The sequence below is a fragment of the Onychomys torridus genome, chromosome 16 (assembly GCF_903995425.1).
Source record: "Onychomys torridus chromosome 16, mOncTor1.1, whole genome shotgun sequence".
Classification (NCBI taxonomy): Eukaryota; Metazoa; Chordata; class Mammalia; order Rodentia; family Cricetidae; genus Onychomys; species Onychomys torridus.
In genome coordinates, this window is record NC_050458.1 from 36,869,959 (window position 1) to 36,890,450 (window position 20,492).

Here is a 20,492-nt window from a genome sequence, read left to right on the forward strand (position 1 = left end):
CATTGCCCTCTGTTTCTTGATCTCGAGGCCGTACTGTTGTGACTTCCCATAGTAATGACCAACCTCCTGGAGATGCAGACCAAAATAAACACTTTCTCCTGTAAGTCACTCTTGATGGGGCAATATATTAGAGTAACAGGGAAAACAGCTAGGACCCACCTCTGCAACAGTTCTAACCAACACAGACAAAACAAAACCCAAGTCTCACATCTTTGCTATGTCCTTTCTTTAGATAATTTCCAATAGAAAGGGGCAGCTCCAGGAACAACTACTGGATAATTGAGTAATTCCCAAAAGTTCATAAGGATAAACAGCAGACAACCTTTAATATCTTAGAAAAATCTTATGTTGCTGTACTGAAAAAATTTTTAAAAATGAAAGAAAGAAAATAAAAACCTAACAACTGGGTTTACTTCTCAGAGCTGCTTAGCAAGGTTCAGAAGACCCTTTAGTGCCTTGGTAAAGGGCATGCTACCCTGTTTGTTTAGTTTGTTCTGGGAAGACCCTCAGCATCTCCCCAGCATGGGCCCCCACTCAGATTTCCAGTCTACCATTTACATCTGGGTTCCATGTTCTCCATGCCACAGTGAAGCTGGGACACATGCTCATGCTCATTTGTGACCTGGACTTCACACTGCTATTAGCTCTACTGAGAGGAGTACCCTTCCCTCCCAGGTGTCCGACATTCTCCCTGTTCCTATTGGCACCTTAATGTCCCTGCCAAAGCCAGAACCTCCCCTCCTCCCTGCTCTGCTGCCTTTTGCTTATATTCCCTGAATCTCACTCTGGCCATGTGGGCAGAGCCTGACCTATCTCAGAACAAACCAGTTTCTCGCTAGGCAGTAAGCGCTGAGATGTCTCCTCCTTGGTTATACAGAGGGAATATCTGAAGGGCCAGTGGCCAGCACAAAACAGGTGTCTTTTAAACTTTTGTAAGTCTCTCACACCAAATAAAGATGCTTCAGGAGCATTCTGCGGCTAGAGACATCTGGGTTTTCCAGTGTCTCCATCATCTGCAAACATCCAACTCTTCACTATGAACATTAGCAAGGCTTGAAAGAAATACATTCACTGCCGCTCACCATCTGCCACAAGGTGGCGATGTTTCATCGCTAATCAAATCCCAGTTCTGATTTGGGAGGGTTACTGAATACCCAGCAATATGTCTACCACTTAATCTTCAGGCCAGTCAATCCATTAAACAAATTAAGGAGCAGAATAAGGCCCAATTGCTGCCCCCCACCCCAATACCTTGCACTCCATCACTTCTTAGGTTTCTTACAAAATAAAATTCTGCACCAGAATGTGGTTACAAAATAAATCCTGTGGCAGCAAAAGAACTACAGGATTCAGTGGGACACACGTGTGTAGGTGTGTGTGCACACACACACACATACACACAAATACACATATGCACACAGGACATGAAAATAGAACAGGAACTTGGGAAGAAGAATTTCAGCCAGAGAAAGAGGGGGGCATGAAAGGATAGTAGAGGGTAAAATGAATAATTAATATGCACATATGAGAAGGTCAGAGAACTTTAAAAAAGCAAAATCACGAAAACCTTCCCACAATCTGGTACTCTACTGCAAGGGGTCGAGGTAAGCAGTAGGTCCCTTAGGAAATCCATCTGATGAAGTTATTGACAGCTCTGTCCTTTAAATACCTCATCTTAATCACAGTAGTAACCAGAGGTGACCAAATTGCAAAGACAAAGGTGTCCCAGGGACCAGGGCCACTGCTATTAAGTAGAGGCTGCCATCACACCCATGTCAAGTTTGGTAATTTCATCCAATGGCTGCAAGTAGCTCAGAGATGTTAAGGGAGCCCCACTTCCTAGTATCCACGGGTCATTACAAATGTGTGTGAGCACTTCCTGTCCTGTCCCTGGATGCTAAGAGGTTGCTCTGGGAGCCTGTTGTAACTATGATAAAAGCCAAGTCACACTTTCCACCTTGAGAGATCACAAGGTACACTGCAGTCTTCAGTACCTGGCAAGGAACGCCTGAACCCCCTGAAAACTCCACAGAGATGGGAATGTGTGCAGCTTTTGTTACTAAATTCTGTCTAACAAACTCATGAAATGGCTTTAACTGACCACTAACCAGCCATAGGGTAGAGGCTGCTGCCACAAAAACAAACAAACAAAAACAAAAAAATTCATGGTTAGGTGAGAACTGTCCCCGGATCTCAAGGAAAGAAGTGTTGGGGATTGAATGAATCATCAGCGCCAAGGATCTAATCATGTCTCTATACAGGAGCCTCCATACATGCAAAATTAGTACTGCCATTTCTACCAAAGGGTTATACAAAACAAAGTTTATTAAAAATTGTAAAGAAGCCATTTGGCAGAAATTCAGGCTCCTCCAGGGCCAGCACTTCCTGAGATCAAAATACTTACCCATGGTTTCATCGTCTTCTTGGGATGGCTCTTTGCCTGTCACCACTCAGGTTTGACTTACACAGCCATGGAAGAGTGTGAGACCAAGCTCTGCCAATTCAGTGACAAAGAAGACCTTTGCATTAGGAACAAAAACCCAGTAGGACCTCACTGAATGTGGATATGCACCCTTCAGTAGAAGTGAAATGTTTTGCCTTACTGGAGTAAGTTGGACTATGTGATAATTTTCTTGGGGCCCTAGATCTGCTTCTAATGTATAGAAACCTTCAAGGTCAGGGATTGAAGAATTTCCAGGCTGGTGAATATACCCACCTGCCTGAAGTTGGTATAATCAACACAAGAAACAGAAGCTCCACTCTTGCCCTCCTTTCCAGACTTTGACCTAGGCATCCTTTACCTAGATGTTAATTCATCCCCTTTGTAATATCCTTTCTAGCAGACTTACAGTGATTAGAAAAGTGTACCCTGAGTTCTCTAAGCCATTAAAAGAAACTATCTAACTTGAAAAGGTTAGGATTGCAACCTCCATTTGGTAGCTGATTGATTGGTCAAAAGAGGAGAGTCCCAGAAATTGCAATGTTGCAAGACTGGGCCTTTAACCTGTGGGACCTATTGGACTCTACACAGATACTGTTAGAATTAAACTACATGGTTGGGTATGCAGTTAGTATTAAAGAATTGATGGAGATGAGACAATTCCTCATACATAGATGTTGGAAGTTCGTTCTTCTATATGTGCCCCAAAGGATGTGCCACCCTCCTACTTCATGACTCCTAGTGACTTGAAGATTTCATCCTGGCACCATGGTGAATGGGGCATTCAGGCTTCTTGATCATTAGTTTGGCTCCCTCCCTGGTGTTTCAGTCAACCTCCTCCTTGCACAGGTGAGGCTTCCACTTCCTCCTGGAGCCCTGGACCAAGGGCTCTCCCAGTTCTGATCTCTATCACTGCCCTGGTGCAAAAGGACAAGGCTTTGGTATACTATCAGTCCTTGATTTAATACTAGCTTCTTTGTTAGAGCCCACTAAGATCTTGCTTCCTCCTGAAAAGAATTACCGGCACATGAACTGGGGTCCTGCCACCATGCATGGTGTTCTATCCAGATACTATTTCATTCGTGGGTTATTCATTAATGAAAGCCCAAGGGTGAATAGACTCCTTCCCTAACCTTGTGTTCCAGGGGATGAGATCACCACTAAGTCCCCGGAGCTGACCCAGGGACTCACGAGTTATGAAAATTTAAAAATATTGGCTGAAATGAATCAAATTTCACCTGCTCATTGGGTGTCATAGTTTCTAAGGAGACATTCATGAAAATGCCAAAGAGAAGGAAGGAAGGAAGGGGTTGACTGTTTGACCACACTGCCTTCCAAGAACCCATACAGTGATAGATACTACTTGGTGAAGGAGAAATGCTCAGCCAGTGTACCACTTGATTGGGACTAAAATTCTGAAGTTAGCATTGCCTGCATTCTGTGTCCTGCACCAGGCCTCGTGTGCAAAGGTCAAAACTCTACTTCTATTTCATGTCACCAGTTTTGTCTCTTACGGTAGCTTTGTGCTGGGGACTGGTGGCTCTGCTAGCCCTGTGTCCCTGGTAAAATAACTCAGCTCTGTGAGCTGATCCCCAATCCCTCCTCCACAAAATATAATAAGGTTATTGGTTTTACAGACTGTTGCATTGATTAAATGAGGAAGTTTCATGTAGTACATATCACATAACAACTGGTAACTGACAGGCATGTGCAATGCTTTTCTCTATAAGAAAGAGAGACCAACAAAAACCAGATGCATTTCATCTTTGCCTTCGCCTGTGGTGTTTATGTCTTTGCATGTGTAGGTGCATATGTTCACAGGTGCCCATGCATGTTTATGCTTATAGAGACCCTAAGTTGACATTGGGTATCTTTCTTGGTGGCTATTACTTTATTTATTGAGACAGGGTCTCTTGCTGAAACCTGAGCATGATAATTCTGACTTGTCTAGCTAGTCTGCTTGCCCCTGGGATACTGTATTACAGGCAGCCACCAGGTCTGGCTTTCCCATTCTTTCTTATGAGTTCTGGAGATCTGAAGTGTGGTCCTCATACTTGGGTGGCAAAGGGCCTTTAATCCTCTGAGCCATCTCCTCAGTCCCTGTTTCTGCTTCATGGATAGGAAAACCAAAATTCATAAAGATTAAACAACTCATCGACATTGTGGTACAAAGGTCTGTTTTGAGGCAAGCTTCTGGCAATGAATAGCTCTGTCACGCAACAAGTCAATCAGCTTCCTTCCAACATTAAATTCTCCTTCTATTGAAAGGACAGTGGTCCTAGTGCACTCTACAGAGTGCCCCGGAGATAATAAATCACAGCAGGTGACTCAAACAGACGCACATTCATACTGCCCACACTCTCCAAAGGCCCAACTCTCGTTTGCTTTAGAACGTTGGAACCTAGTTCCCAATATGAAATTACTATTTATTTCTGTTGCAAGTTTCTGGAGTATTTTCCTTCCCTGGCTTAAGCCTAAAAACCAAGAATAAAATGTCCTTTCTTTTGAAGCCCAGGGAAAATGTGAATAAGTCCTCCTAATTCCCAGGTTGTAGTTTAGGGTTCACTTGCTTCACTGGTTACAGAAATCACAGAGGTAACACACTCATCCCCAGCTTTACTCCAAACAGTGCCCTGACCCATGGTCCATTTGGGATGATTATGGTTTTAGGGACCCAGAGGTAGCTTTGTCTTACTTAAACAGGTTGAAGCGATCAACCCCTTCACTTGAGTGTGCACAGTGTTGGATGCATAACTTTATGAGATCTGCAAACTCCACCTACATGCAATGCTAAGACTGCCATTTCTGAACCTGCTGCCTGTGAACAACCATGAATCCTTGTATATGTTCAAAACATGATTAGTTTTCCTCATTGCCAATCATCTTTTACAACATGGCCTCGGACACCTTCTTTGTTTATGTCACAGAAGCCTTCCAGGTCTTTCCCCAGGAAGGCAGATTGGAGGCCAGGCCTATCCCCATACTTTGGTACCTGTGAAATCACTTTTTTTTTCATTTGGGAAAAAAATTGTGGCTTCAGTGACTGGCATGCTGTATGGCAAGCAAAACTAGCTTGGTCCAGTACTGTAAGTACTTCCATCTATTCAGATGCAGGGTCAGCATGGTAATTACCTGTAACTCTGAGCACAGCTGAGAGAGTGTTTCTTCAACAGCGAGGGCCTCTAGAAGGAAGAACAAAGACCACACAATTAAACAGACCCCATTTAAATGCTTCACTTGCTAAGGAAAGGAAAGGCCTAAATTTCATGCTCTAAATTGTAAAGTCAGAGAAAGAGAGAGAGAGACAGAGACAGAGATAGAGACAAAGGCAACTCCAGAGGGCTCTGCTAGTCAGACATTGGAGAGAATCAACCTCATTTGACACCATGGACTGAATACAAGAGGAAACCCATTGTGGACTGTGGACTACTGGGTGGAATTATAAAGGACAATTGACCCCTTAGTGTGTCTAGCACTTTGTGTGCCCTAGATGAGTCTGTATTTATTTATGCTTTTCCAGAGGCATGTATGCATGCACACACACACACACACACACACACACACACACACACACACACACAGAGAGAGAGAGAGAGAGAGAGAGAGAGAGAGAAACTCCCACAAATGTATATTTTATAATAGAGAATATGAACTTGTTCTCCATCTTGAAGCTGAAAAGTCAGAAGCTCAAGGAAGTGGAGTGGCAGATCTGAGTAGACTTCAGGCTCCAGGGACCATGGCACTAATGAGCATCATAACCATCCAAGTCACCCACAGTGCAGCCTGCTATGTGCCAGTTTGTTATCCTGAACCAGTGGCCTCCAGCTTTTTGTGATTTAATGGTCAGAGTTTTGACAGTGTTTGAACTCTCTCCTAGCCCCCTAATGCCAAGGGATCATTTACCTGCTGTTGTACTGTCTAGGACAACATGAGAAATTTCTTAGTACGTCTGTACCCTGCTGACCTTCCCATCTGTCAGGTCCATGACCCAACAGTGCAATAGACTTTGTTCCTCTTGAACAGGACTGTATCCTAAGTGTCCAGCACAATGCCCAGTGTACAGAAGATGCTCGACCAAAATATATTGAAGAATAGTTGAGTGAATAAAGAACTGTGGTTCTCTTAGGTAACAAAAGTTTCTATTGCTAATTGCTGCTGAATAAAGTCCACTTTCTTTTGAGTAATGTAAATAGCTCTGATTTTGTACTATCTTCTTGCTTTGTTTTTGTGGAGCTGAGATCAAACCTGAGGTTTAACACACGCAAAGCAAGTGCTCTACTAAAGAGTCACAGTCTGAGTCTTCTGTTTTTGTCTTTATAGCCTTTGTAAGATTGGCTTCTGAAAACATCCAAGTCAAAGAGTGCTTATTCAATGATCCAGGCACTGGCTTGGCCATGTATCATGGCAGATGAAACTAGATGACAAGAGACTCTGAAATCCAATGTAAGCACCACAAATACTCCTTTGCTCTGCAAGACTAGAGACAGAGCCTAAGGAATCTGAGGGGGACGCAGCTCCCACAAGCCCACAATGTGATGATAAAAAGAAACTTACAAATATATCATTGTCATGCAACCTACTTTTAACACACAGGCCACAGAAACTACCAAACAATATGGTTCTCACAGAAGTTGGTATCCAGAGGAAGAGACAAAGAAGCAAGCACCCAGTGGGATTCTGACATTGAAATGTGCATTATCCTTGAATCCTAGGCTCTGGGTTGAGCCTCTGATCCAAAGGAATTTGAGCATAACCGCAGTACATAGCATTCTGTAAAGGGGGGGGGGCGGTGACAGGATTGAAGCATCCTACCACAGGCAGTCAGTGCAAGATCTCAGGGCTTCTGGCACAGCTACACATGGCTGTGCTGTATGACTTTCAGTAGTCATACTCTTTCCTGTGTTTGACTTCTCTTATTTATCAGTCAAGAGGGATTTGAGGCTCACTCATCTCCATGATGTTCAGTTTGGAAAAACAATCTATTTGCCACCAAAACCAAATACAGCATGCCACTGCAGGTTTCCAGAACCCTTCACGGGATAGACCAGGGGACAGTTAGATATATACAAATATAATGGATATGAATGGCCATATGTGTTACTATATATGTGTGCACGAGTTTTTCTATAGCTATAGCTCTCTTTTGTAAGGCCGTTACACATATTAATAAAGTGCAATTTTATAATTGCATCTTAATTACAAAAGGCTTTAACCTTGAATATTATTCTAGAAAATGTTAGAAAGTGTGTGTGTGTGTGTGTGTGTGTGTGTGTGTGTGTGTGTGCTAGTCAATGGTAGTTGGTAGTCTGTAAAGGACTAAAGGACTCAAAAACCTTCCCCTTCACATGCCCTTCTTCCCCTTTACTTGATTAGACAATCACTTTAGATTATATAGTTGAGCTTCTACCAATGAGGTGAAATTCAGTCATCACCTATTTCAGCAATGACAGACAAGAGCTGTGGTGGCCCTGGTATGTTGGTAGCCCAGCTGGGTTCTGGAACATCCTGTTTGTTTGTTGTTGTTGTTGTTTTAAATAATCACCTTTATGAGATATTTTTGCTTTGTATGTCCCTTTGTATAGTACCAAGATTATTTCTAACAAAAACAACTTAATGTTATTAGACGGGATGTGGCAGCTGTTCAAGAAATATTTGCATAAATCAATGAGTGGGTGTCTTGGGGCATTCGTATATTTTCTCACTACATTTGTCCTTCCAAAGAGTTTCTGTTAATACAATGAGGTAAAGCCCAGAAAGGCTTGAATGACCAAACATGTTTTCACCATGATCTTTCTAAAAGGATACCACCTTTTATCCTTCTGTGCTCCAAAACAGAATGTCAGTGTGTTAGCCATACGCTTACCCAACTCCATGGTGGGCAGCTCAGGAATGTCTCTCATGATGACCAAGAAGTAGAGTCGGAGGCCCTGATAGGCATGGAGGAGCAGAAGACAGAGGTCCCGATGCCACTTGTGTGCATGTTGTATGCAGTTCTCTGAGGGGACATAGAAGCTTCCCTGAAGAGACAAAAGAAACAGAGCTGAGGAATCTCTACCTCACCCTGGCCTCACAGAGCCCCTCCCTTCCACCCAACATTCACAGACTATTTTGGGCTTTGGGACAGCAGGTATGGTTCTTAGATAATATGAAGACTTCAGAAAGAAAGCTGGCTGAGCCTGAGTCTCTTCTTTATCCATGACAAGTAAGAAAAACCATAGGTATGCTATACCTCTGCTATATCATGTTCCAGTTAAGATATTAATAGTTATCAAAATCAATGGTAGATGATGGTGACGAAGAAGCAGGTAAGGCTGGCAATCAAGAATGTTTATGACCACTGAATATTGCCCTTTTAGAAGTCACTTTCCCTGATTCCCAGAGGATACTGTAGAAGAGGTTGTGGGGACAGAAGTGGAATCCTTTACATGGGTGGTGGGAGGATTAGGAATATTATTATAACAGACAGGCAAGCAGCAGACAGTGCTAGAAAGGGAGAATAAAACTGTCTTATGAAATTGTAAGGAAGCATGAAGTCGAGTCCTCAGTGCTGATGAACTGAACATGAGCTCTGAACCTGCGCAGGTAGAGGAAGGCTCTTCACAGTGGAATCTGATTGAGGCTATAGAATTGGTAGAAAGAATTAGTTTGTGCAGCAACAAGAAAATGCCTAAGTCCACAGTCAGCTCAATGCGAGGGAAAAGTATAATAAACAAAACAGTTTTGTTTATCTTTAATAACACAATTTGTCTCTTTCCAACCCAAGAGAAAGATATTCCAGAGTGAATCAAAGGAGATTTTTTTCCTAAGAGCAGAGAAAGGAATCACAGAGAGGGATGTGGACAGTAGAAAACTAAAGATACTGAGTGGTAAAAATATTTGGTGGCAATACACACCCCTGCCAGCTCATTCATCTTCTCCCTCTGGGCCACGGTGGAAGCAAGCACTGGCTCTTCATGGTTCCCTGCTGCTGCTTTGCCCATTCTGGAGGAAGATTCAGCTGGGAAGAGGTGGCATCAACCCTCTTGGCTTCAGTGGGTGTGTCTGTCTGGGTAGTGAGTATGGCAGCCTCTTATCCCACTTTGTCTCTGTTCTTGTTGCCAACTAAATGAGCTGAATTGGTCTAGCAAGGCTATGACAAATCAACACTCTTGAGTATGAGCCACCTCAGGGAAAGACATGAGACCTCGGGTAAGGAGCTCTTTCTTGAGTAGCCAGTAGTAGTTTGCCTGCACATCCTCAGCATGGAAGAGTTGGCTCAGGATGGAGGCAGAACCCGGACACTATATCTTCATGACTACTACAAATACCTTCTGCTACAGTATCTACTTTCCAAAGCCTTTATTTCCTGAGCTCTATAACCTTACCTTTTATTATGAGGCTGGCTTGTCTTTCTAATTTGAACTTAAGAGAAAAATTACACAAAGAGGTGGCTCATACTCAAGAATGTTGATTTGTCATAGCCTTGCTAGACCAATTCAGCTCATTTAGTTAGCAACAAGAACAGGGAAAAAAGTGGGATAGGAGGCTGCCATACTCATCACAATAAATCCTGAGAGTAGTTTATATGCATGTTGCAGTGTGGAACAGAAATGATAGAGATGAAATTGGAATTTAAGGAGATAACATAATTAAACAATTACAGGAATAGTAAGGTTTTTTTTCTAATAACTTAAATTGTAAAAGGATGGCAACAAGTACTTAAAATAATTTGATTGACATTTTACAAAGAATGTTAAGAATGCCATATGGACAACGAAATGCATTGTCTAAAACTATAATAGAAATAAAGAGTCAAACAGAAGGATGTCTTAATTACTCAGTGCAAACTAGCTTAGACTATGGCAAAACACCCAGATAAAGAGAGGATAAAATTGACTGGCTCAGGATGAGCAGTCCCTCCCCAAGAGTCTATATTCTGCCATAAGTCATCTCTGTTTTCCTTAGGTGAACCTTTGTCCTCACTGTACTGGTTTAATTCTGGTATATACTTATAAGAAGTTACCTCTCATCATGGAAAGAGCTGACAGAGAGCTAAGTAGATTATCATTAATATTAGCTGTACAGTAAAAAAAAAAAAAAAACTTTCCAGCTATTGCTTGCCAAGAATAAATGCTGCATACCCTTAATTATGATTCTTATGTGTTAAGAGAATATCAGTATAAGCAAAAGATTTTGTTAAAGAATAACAAAAAAAAAGTGATTTTGAATCAAGAAATTTACTCAGAAATTTCAGCCAGTAGAATGTGTCCCTTTGCCCAGCTCTTGGGATCACCTATTTCTTTATGTTTGTTATCTCTCATATTGTATTCAGATTGAACATAAAGTAGCCAGCATAGTTGTAGAAAGACCAGCAGAGCTTGTGCACAGCAGGGAGTATGTTAGACTTCCCAGGACCATAGAGCAATAGGAAATCCTGTCTAATGAGCCCCAAGGACAGCTCCATTGTGTTGATCTCATTTGATCTCTAACTAGTTCTGTGTGAAAGGTAGGTAGTCTCATTCTTCTTTTCAAACTTGAATACAGATTTGGAAAAAGGAAAAATAAAATTTAGTATCACCAAGCATAACACACAATTCTACGCTGTCTAGTAAAATTATTATAGATCTTTCTAGAAAACATCCAAATACATATATGCATATATACATGGGTATGTGTACTTATTGCATGTACGTATATTTTAAAAAATGTATAGACAAGTCCATAAGGTGGAGAAGGATCTGAATATTTCTAGTTTTTCTTTTTATAGCAATGTGACTTAGAGTTCTTTTGGATCAGACCAAAGCCCAAGTCACAAGAAAAACCTATTTCCATATTTCTATTCCATAGATCAAAAGACTGGGGCTGAAAGAATTAAAGGCCCCAGATGAAGTCATTCTGCTTTCCAGTGGCAGTAATGGCTTTTAAGCCTATATTAAAGCAAAGGATCTCTGTCTGGGTGCACACTCAGAGAGAGGATGTGGTGGTGGGAGAGGGGAAGTGTGGAGAATTGCACCTGTCAGAGAACAGATGCTCAGCAGAGGTCTACCTGCTCTGACAGAGGCATTAACACAGAAGTCCCCCATTGTCTCCATTTTCTGTGACCAAGCAGCAAAAAAGCAGGAAGGGGTTATAGAGGCATCAGATACAGTAGTCATGATGCTCCTGACAGTCCTGAGAATGCATTTTTCTGTCCTTCCTCCTTCTCAAAATTCCATCCTCATACCACCATGGCCTTCTTTTGAAAAGCAACCCAGAAACTAATGAAGAGGGTAAAGAATTCTGGAAATCTGCTAACTTTGACTTCCATTTTATATTTTTTAATTCTTGATAATGTGATAATTCTTAAATGCAATATGCTATGATCACATTCACATGCCTACTCTGCTACTCTCTCTACTCCTTTCTTACCCTCCCACAACAAAACCAGTTAATCTTCCTCCTATCCTTCCTCACATCATCCTCTCTTTTACTTTTGTTGTTGTTGTTGTTGTTGTTGTTGGTGGTGGTGGTGGTGGTGGTGGTAGGATTTTGTTTTTGTTCTGTTTTGGTTATTATTGCAAACTCCACAGAGGCAGTCACAACTACTGAACTGACATCTTGAGTGCAAATGTGATATCTACGTAACAGAACATTTCAGAAGAAGGAGTGGAAGGGACTTTGGGAGCTGAAGGATGAGAAAGAATATGACAGTCTCTGTTTTATAAGTTTGAATTTTAAAATAGGCCTTAATGCCATATAGATGTTTTAAGAAAGACAAAAAAAAATTTGTTGAGATTTCATAAGGCAGATTCATTATCATCATGGAGATGTCTAAGGAGTCTAAACCCTAATCTGAAAAGCTACACTGAAAACTGGCTGGAAAGTATTATTTAAAAAACAATACCCAAATAAATCCCATTGTCCATAAATTAAACAAGGTGTAACTTTTTCAATTGGACAACATAATGTATAAAAATCACACAATCAGCACTGTAGGCCTGCAGACCCCATGTGTATGTAGAAAAGCCAGTATCCCTCCATCAGAGTTTCATGAAGTATTCAAAGTATAAGGGAAAACACTTAGGAGCCAACTTTTCTAAATCTGGAGTGAAATCTACACATAGTGGAAGAGGAATCAAATAGTCATGCATGTTTCCAGTCAATACATGAACTCACATCCCCTAGATTGTACTCTGTCCACGGGTAGATACACAACAAAAGACAGCTGTCACTTACTTTCTATGGATGACTTATATTCTGTGTAAGTAGGAAATATGCACACAAGTGGATAGAAGGGAACTGGAGACCTTGGAAAAGACAACAGAGAAGACAATTTTGCTGTCTGAGTTTTTGGTTTGATTCTTTGTTATTGTCACCTTGGATAGAGTGGTCTCGATCTCAGTACTGCAGGGACATCATCTACAAAGAGGGGCCACACACAATACAGGCATCACAGAACTGCTATCTGAGAGCAAATGAGGGCATTCAGGTAAAATGTTGAGTCAGTGAGTGTTGAAAAGGCACTTGCACACACTCCAGGACTCAGTCCCTGATGGACTCATGAACATACCCACAGACAATGTAGCCTAACAATCAACCCACTAACACCAAATAACTAAGACATTATTAACTTGCAATATGTGCAAATATCTCTCTGCTTATGCATTAGTATAACATTAACCATGTGGTAGAGTTTGCCCCTTAATTCAGAAGAATGAATTTTCCAATGTTGGAAGTGGGTATAGCAACAATGTGTGGTATATAGTTAACTATCAGATGTTAAAGTCGTACTCTGTATGACATTTATTACCTACCGGACTATAGAAAAGTCAATAATTTTGTGAGCTCTGGATTCTACCTGTGTATACACACCTCTCAAATGCATACTGCTCCATCTAAGTATAGTGCTGGGCTCTAGATCTCTGAATCATCCACTTCCAATTGGACTTCTTGCCAGATTAACAAAGGCATCTGAAAGCAGCTGATTATTTCTCCCATATGTAACCTTCACTACCTTTCCTCTGGTCTTCACTACTGGATCTCACTTTGTCCAACACCCAAGAAAGGCAGGAAGTTCTGGGTTTTTCTTTCTTCAAGAATCTACTGGAAATCTTAGATTTTTACCTCTGGCATTGTCTGCTCTCTGAGCTAGTTTTAGTTGTCTCCATTGCTCCCCCAAATTACTGAAAGGAGGTCTCATTGCTCTGAGCTTCACTCATAGACCACATATGCTAGTTTCCTTCATTACCCAGCATTTACAAGTCAAGCTACAATTCTTTGGTGTGGCATTCATAGTAATGTGCAGTACAAGCCTTCTATAGTCCCTCATATACCTCTTTGTTGACTAATCATCTTGACCTTTCTCTACATTGCCTGTAAACCTCCAGAGTAGGAACACTGCACTGTTTGTCTCTGAACTGTAATCATCCAGCACATTGGCAGCCACTGAATATATAGAGTAGCCAAATGCAGGAGTGGCCAGGGCATCTGTATGGGATACTGTAGCTCAAGGCATCATGGACCTGGTGAGCATACACCTATCTCTCAAGTTCTAACTTACCCAAACTTTGTCCTTCTTCAGAACTGTGGGATTTTAATAGTTTGTGGATATGAACTAGAATTTTTACTGGAATGATAATGCTGTGCAGGCTTGCCCAGGCTTAATATGAATTGCAGGTACACTCTGATAAGTGATCCTTTAACAGTGCTTTATGAATCATTATTATTGTTCTCTTTTTAAAATATTGACTAGGCTTATATTAAATATCAGTAAATTTTGAAATGAGCATTCCCATGAAAGTAAGCTCTTTTGTCAGGATGAATCAGCAACTTTGTTGAAATATTATGTGAAAATACATACATGGAATGGTGTTAGTATTCTATTTATTTAAAACAGAACTGTGTGTTCAATCAGACTTTGACCTAGAATGTTGTAATAGTTGACCTTGATCATCAGATTGACAGGATCAAGAATACCCAGAAGATTAAGAAATCACACTTCTGAGTGTTCTTTAAGTCCATACCCCAAGGATTTTCAATCAGGAGGGCTTTGACCTAATCAGTGCTCCATTAATTGATGGATTCAAAAATTGATGGACAACTGAGAGGTGGCATAACCATGAGATCTAGGGCCTGGATGGAGGCAACAATACTGGTGTCATGTGTTGAAGGCCATGTCTCACCCTAGACCTTTGCTAACTTTGTTTCCTATTATTACAAACTGAGCACCTGTGATCTTCCATGCTCCTTCACTGTGAAGTTCTGTCTCATACATCTCAGGAAAATAAAGACTCAGATGACAACAGACACCTCTGAAAACATGAGTCAAAATAAGCCCCTCCTTATGTCCTTAATCTTGGGTTGTGTCACCAAAAAGTAAGTTTTACTAGCACAAAAAGCTGCTTGTAGTTGTTTTATGACCATCTCTCACACAGCTGCTGTGTGACTGATAAGACTTTTAGGGCCTTATGCTCCTTCTTCTGGTAATTCACTGACTTTTATATTGTTATTACATTTGTGCTGATAGAAACCAACAACAAAAATGTACAAAATGTCATTAAAGAGTTATTTATTATTATGAGTCTGCATAAAACAATTGACACTGGACATCCGAAAAACTCCAAAGTAATCAGTGAGGTACTCATGCAAAACTATTTTTGGCAGAATTCTACTTTTGTGTGAATTTTGCATAAATATGGCCTTGAGGTTAGAGTTGAGTGCCTTTGGTCTTTAACCAGCCCACCTCTGTGTGTGTGTGTGTGTGTGTGTGTATGTGTGTGTGTGTGTGTGTGTGTGTGTGTGTGTGTGTGTGTGTATGTCTGTGTGTCTGTGTCTGTGTGTGTCTGTGTGTCTTTATCTTGTGTGTCTACCTCCAAGAGGCATGAGGCATGTATGCTGGTCTGCATGTATGTCTAAGCTCACCTTTGATCAGTCTGTGTATGGCTTTTGCCTGGAGTGAATAAAATGTGACTCATCTCCTTCCACTTTTTCTAATATTGGAGGGTGGACTTCACATATAACAAAGAAATAAAATATGTCTCCTTATTTATACCTCATTTGTAGGGTGGGAAGTAATTTTTGCCAGCTAGGCAAGTGGCAGGTCAAGAACTCAGGAGTGAGCTAGCACTGAAAGTCTACCTACTCTGAGCTTGACTCTGAAATTCCTCTTCCAGCAGTTTGTTCAGTTTGGACTGTTTCCTGTGTTCACAGACACAAGTAGTAATTGAGTTGACTTTCACACCAGGTTGGGGTTCAGCTTCAAAGAGGAAACTTGTTCCATCAGTGACAAAGAGAAGCAATCTCCCTATTGATAGCTTCATCTTCTTGGTAACTAGCTGTTGTTTGGGAAAATCACTTTTCCTTTCCAGATTCCAATGTCATCTCTGCCAGACACACATTGCTGAGGTCTCTTGGATGGCTGGTACTAATTGGCAGCTTGATAGACTCCAGAATCCCCTGGGAGAAGGGCCTCTGGGCATGCCGGTGTGGGATTATATCTTGATCATAATAACAGATGGGGAAAGAGCCATCTGAAATACAGGCAATAACTTACATTCTGTGGGATCCTTGGTTTTATAAAATGAAGAAAGCGAGCTGTGTACTAGAGTGCATCATTGTTCTCTGCTTCTTGACTGGATGATTTAACAGTTACTTTAAGTTATTGTGACTTTGACTTCCTCACTACAATAGACTGTGCCTTGGACTGTGAGCTAAAAGAAACCATTTCTCTCCCAAATTTTTTCAGCAACAGACAAGAAATTAAGATAATCTTACTAAATACTTCCTCAATCATATGACTGAATATCCTCAACAGACATGAATGACTATCAATGATGGAAAAAAAAAAACTCTGTATGTATTACTCCAAATTAAAATATATTTCTTCTACTTACAGGAGACCTTAGGTTTCACAGCTAGATCATCATATGAATGACTGATAAGCAAGCAGTTACCATGGGTATATATTGCTATGGCTATAGCAGTAATAAAGTTGATTCTGTGTCCTTCTCCTGATTATAGAGATTATATACTCTTTTACCTTGTGATTCTGTGTAGTTGATTGAAGCAGATTTTAAAAGAGTAAGTTGTCAGTGGACCATAGGAGCTGTCTTCAGCTCTCTACTAGTTTTTATGTGCCCACTTCCTGCTGATCTGCTTGAGTTGAGTTACCACCAGAGGAAGAAGTTGGAGAAAGGAACATGTTGCTGGGAACACCTGTTCTCTATTCTTAATCTGTTTCCTACATGGAAATAGTATCAGCATAATAATCCTAGCTTCTCTATACTATTTATTAAACAAACAATGAATTTGAGGAAAGAAACTGGACAATTCTCTGTCTTGCAAGTGAAGGCATTCTTCAAGGAAGACCATAGTGTCTACTACCATTACACATCTGTAGCAACATACAGATTTTAATATCCATGTGTTCTCTTAACCAAAGATATTAGCTAAAATTCTCCTGTTTTTCTCCTCTATGATTCTGGCTTCCTACTGGTCACCACTGCTGGTCCTTTCAATGCTTAAGATAGCTGTCATCATGTGATATATTTATAGAAGTATAGTAGGTCTGGAGACATTGAGTAAAAGGTCTCCAGTCTCACAATTACCAAGATACAAGGTTGGACTTCCAAACCATGCCTGGCTTAAGACCAAGTGCTTTTCCACAAAGTAATAGTCTATGCTCACCAGAATCACAGTTCTGAAGTTGACTGGAAGCTTCTGAACTGATAGACAAGACAGTGTGGACAGAGTTACTGAAATTGAAGCAGCAAGAAGAAACAGACTTCAGATAAGCAGGATTAGTTATATAACTTATTAAGAACTCAATAAAGTCTACTCAAAGCACCCCAAAGCTCCTTCCAGGATCATACTCCCAGATATCACTGCAGAACTGTGAATCTTTATAGTGTTCTCTACTGCCCATGCCTAGAGACACTGTGGCAATTGTGTGTCTTTATACTGGACAATTGAGGGTCAGTCCAGTGACTTAATGAGTCAATGTTTGTATACTTTTATGATTTTATATCATCATCATCAACAATTATCATCTACAGTTACTGTCTAATGGTGAGGTCTGAGGCTTATTATGTGAATGTGTTCTTTATCTCTGTCCATGACACTCTTGATGGTCTTTGTACATGTGACCCAATTTGTAGAAGATCTGGAAAGTAGATGAGAGCTGTACAGCATTAAGAACATATTGTATGTTCTGATGCCAGAGGCACATACTCTCAGGTAGGTTCTCATAGGTCTCCTAACTTAAGACACATAGAATATGGGGAGTTTATTTGACTGTGGTATAGAAAAGCAGAAGTAGCTCATCTGTCTCGAAACTGGTCCCCAGTATGGATGTAGCTGTTATACGAATGTGGCATGCCTAATACCAGAGACCACATTTCTACCCACTTCCAACTCATCTCCACTGAGGAAGACCTCTGCAATAACACTGGCCACCTCTGGATTCCTGTAGAAAAAGCTGCCTTGAGAAATCATTAAACCACAGAAGAGACCACAGATCCTATACCCCCATTCTAAATAACTTCTACCAAAAACCAGATCAAAGCTTGTCTGGATAATAGTCACATAATGATAGCAATCATAGAAACCAAAATAATGAATATTATTAGCACAAAATAAATCATACTTTGCTTGGGGCTCTTGAATATACTCTACAAAATTTGTATCATTATTAACGTCTTGTTGGATGTTGAAACAGCATGATAGATCTCACAAGCAATGCAGGAGTAAAGAATTCCCACAAAAGTTTGTTGTTATTGTTGTTTTTAAATCAAAATTAACAAGACTGAAAATAACCTGAACAAATTTTAAGTAATGCTGAGTCATGTTGATGGCCAGATTTCACCCAAATATTACCACATAGTTTAAGTGTCTGTATATGCATGTGGTATAAGATCTTATGACTGCTCTGGATATCACTCTGTATAAATACAATGCTGATTGGCCAGTAGCCAGGCAGGAAATATAGGTGGGACAAGCAGAGAAGAGAATTGTGGGAGGTAGAAGACTGGGGAGGACAGACACCGCCAGCCGCCGCCATGAGAAGCAACATGTAAAGACACTGGTAAGCCACAAGCCATGTGGCAAAGTATAGACTAACAGAAATGGGTTAATTTAAGATAGAAGAAGTAGATAACAAGAAGCCTGCCACGGCCATACAGTTTGTAAGCAATATAAGTTTCTGTGTGTTTACTTGGTTGGGTCTGAGCGACTGTGGGACTGGCAGGTAAGAGAGATTTGTCCTGACTGGGCCAGGCAGGAAAACTCTAACAACATATGACCATTGTTTTGCTGTCTGTATACTGCATTGCAGCCTTTATTCATTGAGGTTACTGATTTTGGTGTTAGTTGGCATTCCTTGACTCTTTGCTGGTCCTCTGATGATGGCAGTGAGCACCTTCCTACATGGCATGTCACTGTATATCCACAGGCAATGTAGCTATGCCATCCAGTCTCCACAACAAAAGAGCACTGCTGATATGATGAGGAGCAGGCAAGCCAGGATCACATGGCAGGTCCCCTGGAGAGTCTCACAAAGAATACACACCAAAGAACAGCTATTTGTCTTGGGGAGAGCCACAGGTAGCACAGGCAGCCCAACTCACAGCTATGGTCAGAGGGATGGCCTCAGGAAAAGTCAACACAAAGAGAGGATAACACAAGGATCCAAGAGGTAGAGTGATGATCCTGGCCATCGGACCACAAACACATTTCACAAATAATTTCCCCTTTCCTGCTCTGGACTGGGACACAGCAGGAGGAAGTAAGAGGTAATTGGAACCCATTTCCAGAGTCTTGCAGATGTTTCTGCTTTCTACCTACATCTCTTCATTATTGTAGACAGAGCCCTCATCTGATACATAGACCCTAATACATAGGACCACAAATGATATGTGTAACCCATTTTATAAATGGGAGTATCAATAGTTGCCTTGAGGACAGTAAATATTTTAATTAAGGAGCCTGATGTCAGTACAGCATTGCAGTGTAGGCAATAATTAACAATCTACAGTTGATAGAGCTGACTCTACCTATGGAAACATTTCCAGCCTCCTCTCTTTGATTCTCTGTATTTTTCTTTCATTTGTTCATTAAAAGCAATTGCCTAAATGCCACAACAGCCAGTGATTTTTATTAGCTGTTGGAAATAGGATTCTTAATGTTTAATCTAATTGAGAATGACTTCAACTCAAACAAGTAATTTAGTTGTCAGATCATCCTAAGACCACAAACATCGTTTTGATGAACGTCTTTTTATTTACATTCTTGCTAGAAGGAAGGTTCTGAATTAAAGGGAAATATTATAACTCTCTGATTCAATCTGAACATATACTGGAGATATATTTTTTCCACCATAAAGGATGTGTTAGAGATGCAAGGCCTGTGCATTCAGTGTGATGAGCCAGGCCTCCACCTGAATTAACATGAAAACTTTGGAAATTACTAAAGCTAAGATCAAGGGCAATGGCAAAAGAGGTGACGCGTCCCTGACAAATTCTTATGGAAATGCTGACTCTAGAAAATTACACACCATCTGCATACCAGTCCATTGAAAAATTACACAGTCTGTCAGATACCTCATATATACATACTAAATCTAACAAGATATACCCCAAATGAACTGAATAATAATAACAATGGCTGTCATTATAACACATTGCATTCTTTTAATTAATACCATTGTAATAATCTTTGTTGTACATCGTCTCATATTTGTTCACACTAAGATAATACTTTCAAGGTAGAGGAGGCAGGCAGAGGGTGGAACAGAAGAGGATGACAGTTATCTGTCACTTTCAATATGTCCAATTCCTCTCCCCCTTGCTCCTCTTCTGACCCTTCCTCCTCTTCTGCCCTTACACCCTCTTCTCTCTCCCCCTCTTCCTTGTCCTCTTTCTATTCTTCCTCCTCCTCTTCTCCCTTTTTTATTTTTCCTCCTCTTTAGCCTCTTACTCTTCCTCCTACTCCACCTCCTCCTTCACAATGACCTACAGCATCAACCTTATTTGATCTCTTTTATTGCTTCAGGTCTTGGCTTTTGCATCTGACAGGTCTTAGAATTGGATTTTAGCTCACT

At 40.8% G+C, this 20,492-nt stretch overlaps 1 protein-coding gene across 4 annotated transcripts in view; it reads right to left on the reverse strand.

Moving 5' to 3' along the window:
• Fam135b (family with sequence similarity 135 member B) overlaps positions 1-20,492 on the reverse strand; it is a 284,052-nt gene that overhangs the window by 46,388 nt on the left and 217,172 nt on the right. For all 4 annotated transcript variants that reach the window (XM_036207799.1, XM_036207798.1, XM_036207800.1 and 1 more), the window contains exons 8-9: positions 8,304-8,457; positions 5,573-5,622 (exon numbers count right to left, since the gene is read on the reverse strand). In XM_036207799.1, coding sequence (XP_036063692.1) covers positions 5,573-5,622; positions 8,304-8,457 — 204 coding nt within the window. The remainder of the gene's footprint in view (positions 1-5,572; positions 5,623-8,303; positions 8,458-20,492) is intronic.